Consider the following 15,430-nt stretch of genomic DNA (forward strand, 5'->3'; position numbering starts at 1 on the left):
GGGCGACAGAGCGAGACTCCGTCTCAAAAAAAAAAAAAAAAAAAAAAAAGATGAGCTTACAAAATTGGTATCAAAAAGCAAATGCCATAAAACAGGTATCCCAGCAAGAAGGTGGTGTTATTACTGATGTTATTACTGATGTATTGTGGGGAATGTAGTTTCAGACGCCGGGGGACATTCCCCTATCCTTAGGAATTGGCGAGGAAAAGTGACTCCCCCGGCCGCGACCTGCCTGGTGGCGTGGGATGACCACCGCAAGAAGTCATTTTGACCCTTCCCGGGACCGGCCCGGGCGGGGCGGGACGGGCTTGGGAGGCGGGCGCACGTCGATGGCGTCACCTTCCGGCGCCGCCGCTTGGTTTCCCTGGCAACTGGAGCAATCAGGGCGCCGCAGCGAGGGAGATGCTGGCGAGGCGGCAGCGCGATCCTCTCCAGGCGCTGCGGCGCCGCAATCAGGAGCTGAAGCAACAGGTATGGTCAGGCTGTGCAGAGGGCCGTGGGGCGGGCGACAGGCGGACGCAGCTGCGCACTGCGCCTTCCCACCGTGATCCCACCTAATCCTGGGAGCTTGTTCCCAACCTATTTACCTTCCCAGGTTGTAACGCTCCCTTACCCCATAACATTCGAGCACCCAACCCCGATTCAAACCCCTCCTGATCCCAACTCAGCCCCCAGGCAAAGGCGAAACCTCCCAAAATTCGTGACCATCAACTAAGCGCCCCCTCCTCCGACCCTCACTCCCAGCTAACATCTCAACCTCCTACCCTAACAACTCACTAACCCACCTCATCTCCCAATCTAAACTTAGTGGTAACCATTTCCAACCCAACTCTGAGCCTAGCTCCTCTCTCCACTTTCCAAGCCTATTTCCTTTGAACCTTCCTCAAATGGAGATTATTATTGCCTCCATGAACTCAAGCGAGATAGGTGTGAAGGAGTAGTCTTAATATAGAAGAATATTAAGGTCTGATAAATGAGCAAAGGAGGTAAACAAGTAACTCATAAACATACGAGGAATGTTAACTTCAAAGATATTCAAGTAATTGCAAAGGACGTAAGGTATCCCAAAAATTTTAAAAATCACAACACTCAGTCTTGAGGAAGGTATGATGAAGCAGACACAGTCACTGCTCCCATGTATAAGGTGCTTGTACAGCATTTCAGGAAAGCAGCTTGACAAGGTGTAGCATGTGTGTATGCACCTAGGCTCAAAAATTACATTTCCAGGGATCTGCTATATGTAATAATTAGAAAGTAGGACTGAGATTGATGTATAAAAGTATTCATCACATTGTTACTTACATGATATACTCAGAACAGCATAGAAGGGAACATGCTAATGTGGTATTTCTGTGTGACAGGATGCCGATGATTATTATGATTTTCTTTATTCTTTTTTATCTTTATAAAAATATTTAGGCCAGGTGTGGTGGCTCATGCTAGTAGTACCAGCTATTTGGGAGGCTGAGACAGGAGGATCACCTGAGCCCAGGAGTTCGAGACTAACCTGGGCAACATAGCAAGACTTGGTCTCAAAAAAAAAAAAAAAAACCTTTTTAAAAATACACTGAGTTCTTATTAAAAATAAGAAAAAAGTAAATAGCAACCAGTGGGTTTATTTTTTGACATTTTTATTTTACTTTATTTTAATTTTTTTTCATGTGATGTATTACTAAGTATTTTTCCACTGAGTAAAATTATTTTATAATCTTAGGCCAGTAAGAGATTCACTGATACTCTTATTTTATCCATTTTTGTCCTCTTGTTTAAAGTAAAAAGGATTTGGGAGGTAATTATTTAGGTTACTTTGTATTGGAATCAGAACGGTGCAACAAAAGCTAAATACGCTTCTGGTAGAAATAAAAAATGAACTTGATGGGGCATTGACTTATGCTGAACTTTGCTGGACTCTTAATATGATTCTGTGTCTTATTTTTAAATTTCAACTTTTATCTTAGATTCAGGAAGTACATGTGCAGGTCTGTCACATGAGAACACTGTGTTATGCTGAGGTTTGGGGTACAGATGATCTCAAGCAGTGAGCACAGTACCCAATAGGCTGTCTTTCAGCCTTCATTCCTCTTCCTTCCTCCACACTCCAGCAGTCCCCAGTGTCCATTGCTCCCATCGTTATGTCCGTGTTTACTCAACAAGTGAGAACATGTGGTATTTGGTTTTCTGTTCCTATGTTAATTCACTTAGGACAATGGCCTCCAGCTCCATCCATGTTGCTGCAAAGGACATGATTTCATTCTTTTTTATGGCTGCATATTATTTTATGGTGTCTATGTACCACATTTTCTTTATCCAGTCCACCATTGGTGGGCATCTAGGTTGATTCCATGTCTTTGCTATTGTGAATAGTGCTGAAGGGAACATACACATTCACGTGACATTTTGGTAGAATCATTTATTTTTTTGAGGGGGGTATATACACAGAAATGGGATTGCTGGGTCAAATGGTAGTTCTGTTTTAAGTTGTTTGGGAAATCTCCAAACTGCTTTCCATAGTGGCTGAACTAATTGTCATTCCCACCAACAGTGTACACGTGTCCTCTTTTCTTGTCAGCCTCACCAGAATCTGTCATTTCTTGATTTTTTAATAATAGTTATTTTGACCAGTGTGAGATGGTACCTCATTGTAGTTTTAATTTGCATTTCTCTGATGATTAGTCATGATGAACTAATTTTAAATTTAGTGGGACATTAGGAGAACCAGGAAAAGTTTTAGAAGGAAACTATAAAAATGATTATTAAAATAAACTATTACAAAGATTATTCTCCTGGGAGAAATACTGGCTCTGTAGCCTTTTGATACCTTGACTATCTGGAAAGTGTATTTTGGTAGTATTAGCTAATTCCTCCCTGTCTTCACAGAGGACACCTGAAGCCAAAAATGGAACAGATTTTCTATTCGGTGTCCATAGGACAAGTAATCAACAGCCCCTCTGGGTCAGGCCTGCGATGATTGGCTCTATCACTAGGTGTGTGAATTTTGTAAATTAACACTCAGATGGATGCCAAATTGCAAGAGTAGAGAAGAAACTAGTGGAATTTTCTCTTTTTTTCATCTACTTTATCTTCTCTACATAATCTATAGAAAACAGACCAAAGAAGTATGTGCCTTTTTGGAGAGTATATTGACAAAGTTACATATAGTGTTAGTAAACTTAAACTACTAAGTCAAGATAAAGTCATGATACATTGAATACAATGGATACCACTCAGTAGTAAGAAGGAATGAACTAATGGTACACACAACAATATGGAAGTATCTCAAAAACATGCTTCATGGAAAGGTTACACAAGAGTGCTTACTGAATGAGTCTATTTATATAAAATTTCAAGAGCAGGCAAAACTAATTTATGTTGGAAAAATATCAAAACAGGTTTGTCTATGGAGGATTAAGGAGAGGATTTACTGGCAAGGGCATGAAGGAACTTACTAGGGTGATGGTAAGTAATTTTGGTTACACACATGGGTGCATTTGTTGAAACTCAGCAAATGTATGCCTCATATTTGTGCATTTCACTGTATACATATATTGCATCAACTATTGAACTTTAGTTAGTGACATCCATAGTCCATTATTTAGGGAGAAATGTATTGATAACTGTAACTTACTTAAAGGCATAAGGTGGATTGATGGATAGATCAAATACATATAGTAAAATGTTAATGTTTTTTCTAGGTAGTGGGTATATGGGTTTTCACTGGAAAATTTTTAAAACTTTGTTTTTGTTTAAAAGTGTTCATTATAAAATACTGGATAAAAAGAGAAGTTTTCTTTCCTAAGGTGATACGGTATTTAACAATGTGATATTTTAAATGGTCTCCATAGGTTGATAGTTTGCTTTCTGAGAGCCAACTGAAAGAAGCAGCCCTAGAACCCAATAAAAGACAAGATATTTATCAAAGGTAAAGTATGCTAAATTATGTAAGCTTTCCAGGAACTGCACTTACGTTTCAATGCATAGTATTTAGGGCATAGAGATTGGTCCTTTGGAATCAAATGGAAGAATCACATAGTGTTGTAAGTTGAACGTAGAAGAAACCAACCTAAACCTGATGGTTGTGGACTTGCTGTTATGACAGCAACTATAAAAACTGCTTAATGTAAACATAGGTGACTTGGGCAGGACTACCGTAAATCCTTGGCCTATGTAGCCCAGATCCTGTGACCTGGTCGGAAACCTCTGTCTATAAGCAGTTAGTCCTTCATTGGGATATTAACTTTAACTCCCATGAGAAGACAACACTGTTTTCTAGGTGGGTGTTTTTTGTTTTGTATTTGTTTTTACTTAAAAAAAAAATCCTTGGGAGAGTTTAAAGTTAAATAGATGTGATGAACTAAATCAAATTTAGACTATTAATTCATAACATTTGTATTAAGTTTAGGACATCATTAAGATAATCTTTGTTTTTGAGATATTTAAAGATTTTGTTACCTTTCAAAGAACATGAGATTCTATTAATTTAAGTGAATTATAATTGTTTGGAAAAGTTTTACTTAAGTCAGGCATTCAGAGTGCTTAAAGGAAAAACAAATGAATTTTGAAACGTCAAGTGAATTTAATTTATAATAGTAGGATTGATTGTTTAAGGGATTTAGTTCAAGTTTAATTAACGGTAATGAAAGAAAAGCAAAGGTTATTGTTCTTGCTTTACTAGATTTAAAAATAGAATAAGATTTATAGACGGAATTTGAAGTCCCAGGGAAAACTAGGTTTTTAAATTTTATGTTAGTAAACTAAAAATAATAATAATAATTATTGTCTTTTTTGAGACTGAATCTCGCTCTGTTGCCCAGGCTGGAGTGCAGTGGCACAATCTTGGCTCACTGCAACCTCCACCTCCCAGGTTCAAGTGATTCTTCTGCCTCAGGCTCTTGAGTAGCTGGGATTACAGTCGTGCCCCACCATACCTGGCTAAATTTTGTATTTTGAGTAGAGACGGGTTTCATCATGTTGGCCAGGCTGGTTTCAAACTTCTGACTTCAAGGGATCCCCTGGCTTTGGCCTCCCGAAGTGCTGGGATTACAGGTGTGAGCCACCACGCCCAGCCTAATAATTGTTATGTTTTATTTTTTTTGAGATAGAGTCTTTCTCTCTCACCCAGGCTGGAGTGCAGTGGCATGATCTCAGCTCACTGCAACCTCCACCTCCCAGGTTCAAGTGATTCTCCTGCCTCAGCCTCCCAAGTAGCTGGGATTACAGGTGCGTGCCACCACGCCTGGCTAATTTTTTGTATTTTAAGTAGAGATGGAGTTTCACTGTGCTAGCCAGAATGGCCTCGATCTCCTGACCTCATGATCCGCCCACCTCAGCCTCCCACAGTGCTGGGATTACAGGCATGAGCCACTGCTCCTGGCCCCTAATAATTATTTTTAAGCCCAATTAACCATAGTCTTCTCTGTGCATGAAAAGAAGATCATTACTGTCATTTAAAAACTCACTTTGACATTTGCATGTCTGAAAATGTCATGTAGGTGTCATTTTTATCTGCTCAATGCTCTGAGTCTCAGTTTGAAAACTCATATCTCATGAGCTCTGGGAGATTTTATTTTACAAAAAGATTATTTTGTTAATTCCATTTGTCTGTTTCTTCCTGAAATACCTTTGAGTCAGGTATTGAATATCCTGGACTGATTTTCTAGATCCCATAACTTCCTGTTAATAGTTTCTGTTTCTTTGTCTGTTTGTATGGGAGGTGTTTTTTGGGGGGGAGTGGGGGGTCTCACTCTGTCGTCCAGGCTGTAATGCAGTGGCACAATCACAGCTCACTGCAACTTCTGCCTTCTAGGCTCACGGGATGCCCCTCTCCCTCACCGTGAGCTACCATGCTGGCAATTCTCTTGACTTTAACACTTTTCTTTATTATCTATTTCAACAGCCATATTGTTGTATTTCAGCAGTTATATTGGTTTTTTGTTTTTTTTTAAGACAGAGTCTCATTGTGTCTCACAATCTTGGCTCACTGCAACCTCTGCCTCCTGGGTTCAGGCGATTCTCCTGCCTCAGCCTCCCGAGTAGCTGGGATTACAGGCTCACACCATCACACTCGGCTAATTTTTTTGTATTTTTAGTAGAGACAGGATTTCACCACGTTGGCCAGGCTGGTCTCAAACTCCTGACTTCAGGTGATCTGCCCATGATGGCCTCCCAAAGTGCTGGGATTACAGGTATGAGCCACCATACCTGAACATCAGTCATGTTATTAATTTACAAGTGTTTTCTCTTGTTCTTGAATTGTTCTTTTTTCATAGCGTCATGTTCTTGTTTTCATATTGATTGCCTTGTTACTACTTCCATGACTAGGACGCTTTTTTTTTTCCTTAAGTTCTCTTCTGTTCTCTGAATTGTCTTTGCTTTCTCTGGGCTCAGATTTTTTTAAATTAGTTAATTAATTAATTTATATTTGATTATTCTTAAATTTTATCTTTCATGTTGCCTGTTTTCTTTATTAGGTCTGGCTTATCTATTTTTTATTGAGGAATGAGGGACTAGCCCGGAGAGCTCTCATGGGCTTTTCTACTGTTAGATAGAGAGGGGTCTTTCCTGCTAGTACCATCCCTTGAATAAGAATGAAATTCTGTATGTTGATAGGGCTTATCAGGGGCTGGGAAGTAGGTTTTAGTCTGAGAAGCCCCCAGTGCCAGAATAGGGCAGGCTCTAACCCTGGTGTGTGGAAACTTCTTTAGCAGTCATGATTCTCTTTAGGTCATTTGTTAATTGTTTTTGTTTGTTTTTTTTTTTTAGGGAAGAATCTGCTGGTAAGGAGGGAAAGCAGAGAGGGGAAAAGGGAGCTAACTGGCTCAGGTTTTCTGTAAATAGACTTTTAAAAGTCACAAGACTTATTACAAAAGAGCCCCAACTAAATCTAAACTTAATCAGTATCATTACTCTTCCCTTGAATAATATTGCTTTAACATTGATTTCCCTCTTCAAAACTTAGATGTATGCATATAATTTAATTTACACAATATAGCACAATAATATTAGATAATGTATAAAGTAAACACCAGTTACTGTGCATGTCTTTTCATCTGCAGAGTTTCATAATGTGTTCCTCTATGATTTAGTTTAGTGAACCTTTGGTCCTTTATGTCTGCTGACTCAAATCCCGGAGTTTTCTGCCTGGCAGATTATCTCCCTCTTATGCTTGTGTTGCGTCTTCCACCCTTTATAGGAGAACATGCTTCCAGGCCATGGAGCAGAAATTTGTTGAAATCTCTTGCTGGCTACTTGTCCCTCTTTCCTTCTTTGCAGTGTTCAGGGTTTGTTATCTTTTCAAATGTTTTAATCATTTTTTGTGGGGTTTCAGGAGGCAGTGAAGATGAATGTGTGCTTAGTTTTTATCCTGAGCCAGGAGTCTTAAAATATCAACTGTTTGAGGATTTTAATAATTACATAGTTATAAAGGAGGTAATTATAATAAATAATTTATTTTCTTGGTACATTATATTAAAATAGTTTTCTACTCTGGCCTTTTAGTGAAATTTCTGAGTCTAAGTTTCAGTAAAGATTTTTTTGGTCAAGTAACATGACACCTGCCAAAATAAGCAGCTTTGCCATTAGTCTCATTTGACAAATGCCTGCAGCTGGGTTCTCTCGGGGTGGATTCATGGCTTGTGATATCCTCAAAGACCAGCCTTTGCTGTCAATCCACTCTGCCATCTTTTGCTTGTTGGTGATATCTCTCCTCATGGTTACAAAGTCCATACCCTCAGTATCTAAGAGCAGATGTAGGAGGGATTCTTTTCATGCCTGGTAAGGGAGGATAAAATGGGAGGCAATCCCAATATACGTGTTTAATGTTACACTGGGAGCCCTGGACCCCCTGCCCACCCTGCCTGCAGTGGAGGCTGAGAACATAGGTGCCAGTGGGAAGCTGACTGCCAGCAAAGAGGAAGGGTGGGAGAGGGACTTTTGGGGAGGTTGCTAGTGGGGTCAGCCCCAGTTTGATGTTTCCCCTTCTCTTTTTCTACCCTTTTGACAAAGGACTTTTGTTCGCTTTAAAAAAATTTTATTTATTATGGTTTTTTTTTTTTTCTTTAACTTTTAAGTTCAGGGATACATGTATAGCATTGTGCAGATTTGTTACATAGGTAAACATGTGCCATGCTGGTTTGCTGGACAGATTATCCCATCACCTAGGTATTAAGCCCAGCATCCATTAACTATTCTTCCTGATGCTCTTTCTCCTCCATTTCCTCCTTCCTACAGGCCCCAGTGTATGTTGTTACCCTCCATGTGTCCATGTGTTCTCATCATTCAGCTCCCACTTATAAGTGAGAACATGCAGAATTTGGTTTTCTGTTCCTGCATTAGTTTGCTGAGGATAATGGCTTCCAACTCTATCTGTGTCCCTCCAAAGGACATGATCTGGTTCCTTTTTATGGCTGCATAGTATTCCATGGTGTATATGTACCACATTTTCTTTATCCAGTGTATCACTGATGGGCATGTAGGTTGATTCCATGTATTTGCTATTGTGAGTACGCTACAGTGAACATACGTGTGCATGTGTCTTTTTGATAGAACAATTTCTATTCCTTTGGATATACACTCAGTAATGGAATTGTTGGGTCAAATAGTATTTCTACCTCTAGGTCTTTGAGGAACCACCACACTGTCTTCCACAATGATTGGAGTAATTTACACTCCCAACAACAGTGTATAAGTGTTCCTTTTTCTCTGCAATCTCGCCAACCTCTGTTTTTTGACTTTTTAATAATCGCCATTCTGACTGGTGTGAGATGGTACTTCATTGTGATTTTGATTTGCATTTCTCTAATCAGTGATATTGAGCTTTTTTTCATGTTTCTTGGCTGAATGTGTGTCTTTTGAGAAGTGTTAGTTCATGTCCTTTGCTCACTTTTTAATGGGGTTGTTTTTTCTTATAAATTTGCTTATTCATAGACTCTGGATATTAGACCTTCATCAGATGGATAGATTGCAAACATTTTCTCCCATTCTGTAGGCTGTCTGTTCACTCTGATGATAGTTTCTTTTGCTGTACAAAAGTTCTTTAGTTTCATGAGATCCTATTTGTCAATTTTTGCTTTTGTTGCAATTGCTTTAGGCTTTTTGTTGTCATGAAATATTTGCCTGTACCTATGTCCTGAATGCTATTGCTTGGATTTTCTTCTAGAGTTTTTATAGTTTTAGGTTTTACATTTAAGTCTTTAATCCATCTTGAATTAATTTTTGTGTATGGTGTATAGAAGGGGGTCTAGTTTCAATTTTCTGCATATAGCTAGCCAGCTCTTCCAGCATCATTTATTAAATAGGGAGCCCTTTCCCCGTTGCTTCTTTTTGTCAGGTTTGTCAAAGATCAGATGGTTGTAGGTGTGCAAGTCTTATTTCTGAGTTCTCTATTCTGTTCTATTGGCCTGTGTGTCTGTTCTTGTACCAGTACCATGCTGTTTTAGTTACTGTAGCCTTGTAATATAGTTTGAAGTCAAGTAGTGTGATGCCTCCAGCTTTGTTCTTTTTACTTAGGATTGTATTGGCAATTTGGGCTCTCTTTTGTTCCATATAAATTTTAAAATAGTTTTTCTAATTCTGTGAAGAATGTCAATGGAAGTTTAATGGGAATAGCATTGAATCTATACTTTATTTGGGGCAGTATGTCCATTTTCATGATATGATTCTTCCTATCCACAAGCATGGAGTGTTTCTACATTTTTTTGTGTCATCTCTGATTTCTGGAGCAGTGGTTTGTAGTTATCCTTGAGAACGTCCCTCTCACTCTCTTTGTTAGCTGTATTCCTAGGTATTTTATTCTTTTGTAGCAGTTGTGAATGTGAATTCAGGATTTAGCTCTCTGCTTGCCTGTTGTTGGTATATAGGAATGCTAGCAATTTTTGCACATTGATTTTGTATCCTGAGACTTTGCTGAGGTTGCTTATCAGCTTAAGAAGTTTTTGGGCCAAGACATTGGGGTGTTCTAGATATAGGATCCTGTCATCTGCAAACAGGGATAATTTGAGTTCTTCTCTTCCTATTTGAATACTCTTTATTTCTTTCTCTTGCCTGACTTCCCAGGCCAGAACTTCCAACACTGCATTGAATAGGAGTGATGAGGGAGGGATCCTTGTCTTGTGCCTGTTTTCAAAGGGAATGCTTCAAGCTTTTGCCCATTCAGTATGATATTGGCTGTTGGTTTATCATATATGGCTCTGATTATTTTGAGATATGTTCCTTCAATATCTAGTGTATTGAAAGTTTTTAATGTGAAAAGGTGTTGAATTTTATTGAAAGCCTTTTCTGCATTTATTGAGATAGTCATTGTTTTTTGTCTTAAGTTCTGTTTATGTGATGAATCACATTTATTGATTTGCATATGTTTAACCAAACTTTCATTCTGGGGATGAAGCCAACTTGATCATGGTGGATAAGCTTTTTGATATGCTGCTGGATTCAGTTTGCCAGTATTTTGTTGTGGATTTTTGTATCGATGTTCATGAAGGATATTGGCCTGAAGTTTTCTGTTTTTGCTGTATCTCTGCCAGATTTTGGTATTGGGAGGATACTGGCCTCATACATTTAGTTAGGGAGGAGTCTCTACTTTTCAATTGTTTGGAATAATTTCAGTCGAAATGGTTCCCACTCTTCTTTATACCTCTGGTAGAATTCAGCTGTGAATTCATCTGGTCCTGGGAGTTTTTTGGTTGGTAAGCTATTTATTACTGCCTCAATTTCAGAACTCATTATTGGTCTGTTCAGGGATTCAATTTCTTCCCGGTTCAGTCTTGGGAGGGTGTATGTGTCCAAGAACTCATCCATTTCTTCTAGATTTTCTAGTTCATGTGCATAGAGGTGTTTATAGTATTCTCTGCTGATAGTTTGTATTTCTCTGGGGTCAGTGGTGATATCCCCCTTATAATTTCTGGTTGTGTTTATTCTCTCTTTTCTTTATTAGTCTAGCTAGTGGTGTATCCATTTTATTAATTTTTTTCAAAAAACTAGCTCCTGAATTTGTTCATTTTAGGGTTTTTCATGTCTCTATCTCCTTCAGTTCAGCTCTGATCTTGGTTATTTCCTGTCTTCTGCTAGCTTTAGGGTTTGTTTGCTCTTGGTTCTCTAGTTCTTTTAGTTGAGATGTTAGTTCTTTTAGTTGAGATCTTTCTAGCTTTTTGATGTGGGCATTTAGTGATATAAATTTTCCTCTTAACACTGCTTTTTCTGCATTTCAGAGATTCTGATACATTGTCTCTTTGTTCTCATTAGTTTCAAATGAGCTTACACGGAGATGAAAATAGCGGGCACATTGAAGCTCTCGAAGAAAACGTTGGCAGCTCATTCCCGGTTTCTTTGTGAGTTTAAAGGCGCCTCAGTGAGCAGCACAGGATGCTCCTCTGAGAAAGTCTGCAGCTGGTCCTTAGAATAGACGTATTGCCAGATGTGTTCCATGTCGTTCCAGTCCTCAACAATGCCATGCTCCATGAGATAGCAGATCGAGAACAGCCCTTGGTGCTCCTTGGCTTTGGAGCCAATGAAGATGTCGCCTTCAAGGGCTCCTGCCATGGCACGAATGTGCGTGGGTCAGCCCACATAGTTTGGAAAGCAGTATTTGGGGATCTGATCACCAGCAAAACCAGCTTTAATCACACCAGATCCATTGTGGATCATGACAGGCTGGTTGGTGATCACATCACAGGACTCCACGGCAGAGGAATCTCTCCTTCTGGGGAAGGAACTACCAGTCAGGTTTGCTGCTAGTGTCATTTGTGAATTTCTTAATCTTGAGTTATAATTTGATTGCATTTTGGTCTGTTTGTTATAATTTCAGTTGTTTTTCATTTGCTGAGGAATGTTTTATTTCCGATTATGTGGTCAATTTTAGAGTACGTGCCATGTGGTGATGAGTAGAATGTATATTTTGTTGTTTTTGGGTGGAGAGTTCTGTAGATATCTATCAGGTGCACTTGATCCAGAGCTGAGTTCAGGTCCTGAATATCTTTGTCAATTTTCTGTGTTGATGACCTGCCTAATGTTGTCAGTGGGGTGTTAAAGTTTCTCACTACTATTGTATGGGAGTCCAAGTCACTTTGAAAATCTTAAGAACTTGACGTATGAATCTAGGTTGCCAAGACCAGCTTGGTCATGGAGACCCTAACCCAGTGGCCCTAGAGGAATTAAAGACACACACACAGAAATAGAGAGTGTGGAGTGGGAAATCAGGGGTCTCACAGTCTTCAGAACTGAGAGCCTCGAGCAGAGATTTACCCACATATTTATTGACAGCAAGCCAGTGATAAGCATTGTTTCTATAGGTTATAGATTTACTAAAAGTATTCCTTACAGGATATAAAGGGATGGGCTGAAATAAAGGGGTGGGTCTGGCTAGTTATCTGCAGCAGGAACATGTCCATAAGGCGCAGATTGCTCATGCTATTGTTTGTGGTTCAGGAATGCCTTTAAGCAGTTTTCTGCCCTGGGTGGGCCAGGTGTTCCTTGCCCTTGTTCCAGTAAACCCACAGCCTTCACTGTGGGCATCATGGCCATCACGAACATGTCACGGTGCTGCAGAGATTCTGTTTATGGCCAGTTTTGGGGCCAGTTTATGGCCAGATTTGGGGCTCTCTTCCCAACATGGGTGATCTTTTATTCGGTGCATTTATATTTAGGATAGTTAGCTCTTCTTGTTGAATTGAACACTTTACCATTGTATAATACCCTTCTTTGTCTTTTTTTTAATCTTTGTTGGTTTAAAGTCTGTTTTGTCAGAAGCTAGAATTGCAGCCCCTGCTTTTTTCTGTTTTCCATTTCCTTGGTAAATTTTCCTCCATCCCTTTATTTTGAACCTATGTGTGTCTTTACACATGAGATGAGTCTCTTGAAGACAGCATACCAGTGGATCTTGGCTATTTATCCAGCTTGCCATTCTGTGTCTTTTTAATTGGGGAATTTAACCCACTTACATTTAAGGTTAGTATTGTTTTGTGTGAATTTGATCCTATCATCTTTATGCTAGCTGGTTATTTTGCAGATTTGTTTATGTGGTTGCTTCATAGTATCACTGGTTTGTGTACTTCAGTGTGTTTTTATAGTGGGTGGTATCCATTTCTCCTTTTCATATTTAGTCCTTCCTTCAGGAGCTCTTGCAAGGCAGGCCTGGTGGTGACAAATTCCCTAACCATTTGCTCGGTCTGAAAAGGATCTTATTTCTCCTTCATGTATGAAGCTTAGTTTTGCTGGATATGAAATTCTGGGTTGGAAATTTCTTTTCTTTAAGAATGATGAATATTGGTCCCTGATCTCTGCTGGCTTGTAGGGTTTGGGTTTCCACTGAGAGGTGTGCTGTTAGTCTGATGAGCTTCCCTTTGTAGGTGACCTGGCCTTTCTCTCTGACTGCCTGTAACTTTCTTTTTTTTTCATTTTGACCTTGGAGAATCTGATGATTATGTGTGTTGGGGTTGATCTTCTCATGGAGTGCCTTACTGGGGTTCACTGGATTTCCTGAATTTGAGTGTTGGTTTGTTTTGCTAGGTTGGGAGAGTTATGTTTTTCAATTTGGTTCCATTCTTCCTGTCTTTCTTAGGTACCCCAATCAGTCATAGGTTTGGTCTCTATACATAATCCCATTCATTCTTTTTTCCCTATTCTTGTCTGCCTGTCTTAATTCGGAAAGATAATCTTCAAGCTCTGAGATTCTTTCCTCTGCCTTGTCTATTCTGCTGTTGATACTTATGAATGCATTATAAAGTTCTTGTGTTTTTCATCTCCATCAAGTCAGTTATGTTCTTCTCTTAATTGGCTGTTCTGGCTATCAGCTCCTATATTGTTTTATCATGATTCTTAGCTTCTTTGCAGTGGGTTTCAACATGCTCCTTTAGCTCAATGGAGTTTTTTATTACCCACTTTCTGAAGCCTCCTTCTGTAAGTTCAGCCATCTCAGCATCAACCCACTTCTGTGCCCTTGCTGGAGTGGGGTTGTGGTCATTTGGAGCAGAAGTGGCACTCTGGCTTTTTGAGTTTTCAGTGTTTTGTGTTGATTCTTTCTCATCTTTATGGGCTTATTTGCCTTTGATCTTTGAGGTTGCTGACCTTTAGGATTTTTGTTCGGTTTTTATTGTTGATGTTGTTGTTGTTTTCTGTTTGTTTGTTTGTTTTTCCTTTAACAGGACACTCTACTGTAGTGCTGCTGTGATTTGCTGTAATCCAGACCCTAATTGCCTCAGTTTTTCCCCTACCTGGAAGTATCACCAGCGAAGGCTGCAAAACAGCAAATCTGGCAGCCAGCTCCTTCTTCTGGAAGCTCTGTCCCAGGAGAGTACTGACTTGTTGCCAGCCCAAACGCACTTTGTATGAGGTGGCTGGAATCCCCTTTTGGGAGGTCTCACCCAGTCAGGTGGAATGGGATTACAGACCCACTTAAAGGAAGCAGTCTGGCTGCTTTTTGGTAGAGCACATGTGATGCGTTAGGGGGGACTCTTTCTTGTCCAGACTATTTGTATTCTCCAAAGCCAGCAGGCTAGAATGGCTAAGTCTACTGAACCACAGAGATGGCAACCACCCCTGTCCCCGGTAACTCGGAACTACCTCAGACAGATTCCAGACTGCTTTGGTTGGCTGGCTGGAATTCCAAGCCAGTGGGTCTTAACTTGTGAGTTGCCATGGAAGTGGGGGTCGTGGAAGTGGGGCCCTTGGAACAATGCTGCTTGGCTCCCTAGATTCAGCTCCCTTTCTAGGGATATATACAGATGGATATACCCTCTTGCTGGGGATCCTGGGGCCAGAATATGTAAAATTCCTGGGTCACTGTGTGTGCCTGAGCACCGGCTCTGCCAAGATACCATATAGTTCTGTGTATTGGACCCAAGGCCCTGGTGGCATGAACTCAGGAGATCTCCTGATCTGTGGGTTGCAGAGATCCGTGGGAGAAGCATGGTTTTCTGGGCAGGGTTGCACAGTGAGTACTGCTTCCCTTGGTTGGGGATGGGGGTTTCTTTGGCACCATTCCACTCCCGGGTTGGCTGTTGTTCCCCTTCTTCCCTGGCTTTTCTGCATTCTCATGGGTCAAGTTGTTTGCCCTGTCAGTCCCAACGTGAGGACCTGTATATTTCAGTTGAAGGTGCTGAATTCACTTGCTTCTCTTCATTCCTCTCAGTGAGTGCCACAGACCACAGCTGCTTCTAATCGACCATCTTGGATCAACATTGTTATTCCGTTTTTCACGCTTATTTCATTTCACTCACATCTATAAGCAAAAAAAAAAAAAAAAAAAAGAATCTAACGGCATAAAAGGTGACTTTTGTAGGTTATTGTTTGGTAAAGCATTTGATTTTAAAAAAATATCATGAGCTATAGCTCATAGCTCATATTTGGTCATTTTTTGTGCTTTTCATTTGGGTAGCTAAGACTTAATGCTGAATTGAAGCATCTATAGGATAAATAAAACTCTGGACCTGTCTGGACAAGC

At 40.0% G+C, this 15,430-nt stretch overlaps 1 protein-coding gene across 4 annotated transcripts in view; it reads left to right on the forward strand.

Moving 5' to 3' along the window:
• The first annotated feature begins 363 nt into the window (after positions 1-363).
• Positions 364-15,430, forward strand: part of NPHP1 (nephrocystin 1) — a 69,634-nt gene continuing 54,567 nt past the window's right edge. For 3 of the 4 annotated variants that reach the window (XR_004228488.1, XM_023190383.2, XM_023190384.2), the window contains exons 1-2: positions 364-471; positions 3,843-3,919. Coding sequence is in view for 3 of the 4 variants with exons in the window: in XM_023190383.2 (XP_023046151.1) it covers positions 403-471; positions 3,843-3,919 (146 nt within the window). In the remaining variant the exon portion in view is untranslated. The remainder of the gene's footprint in view (positions 472-3,842; positions 3,920-15,430) is intronic. The other variant, XM_023190385.2, reaches the window with a different exon arrangement.

This window comes from Piliocolobus tephrosceles, chromosome 15 (assembly GCF_002776525.5).
Source record: "Piliocolobus tephrosceles isolate RC106 chromosome 15, ASM277652v3, whole genome shotgun sequence".
Taxonomy (NCBI): Eukaryota; Metazoa; Chordata; class Mammalia; order Primates; family Cercopithecidae; genus Piliocolobus; species Piliocolobus tephrosceles.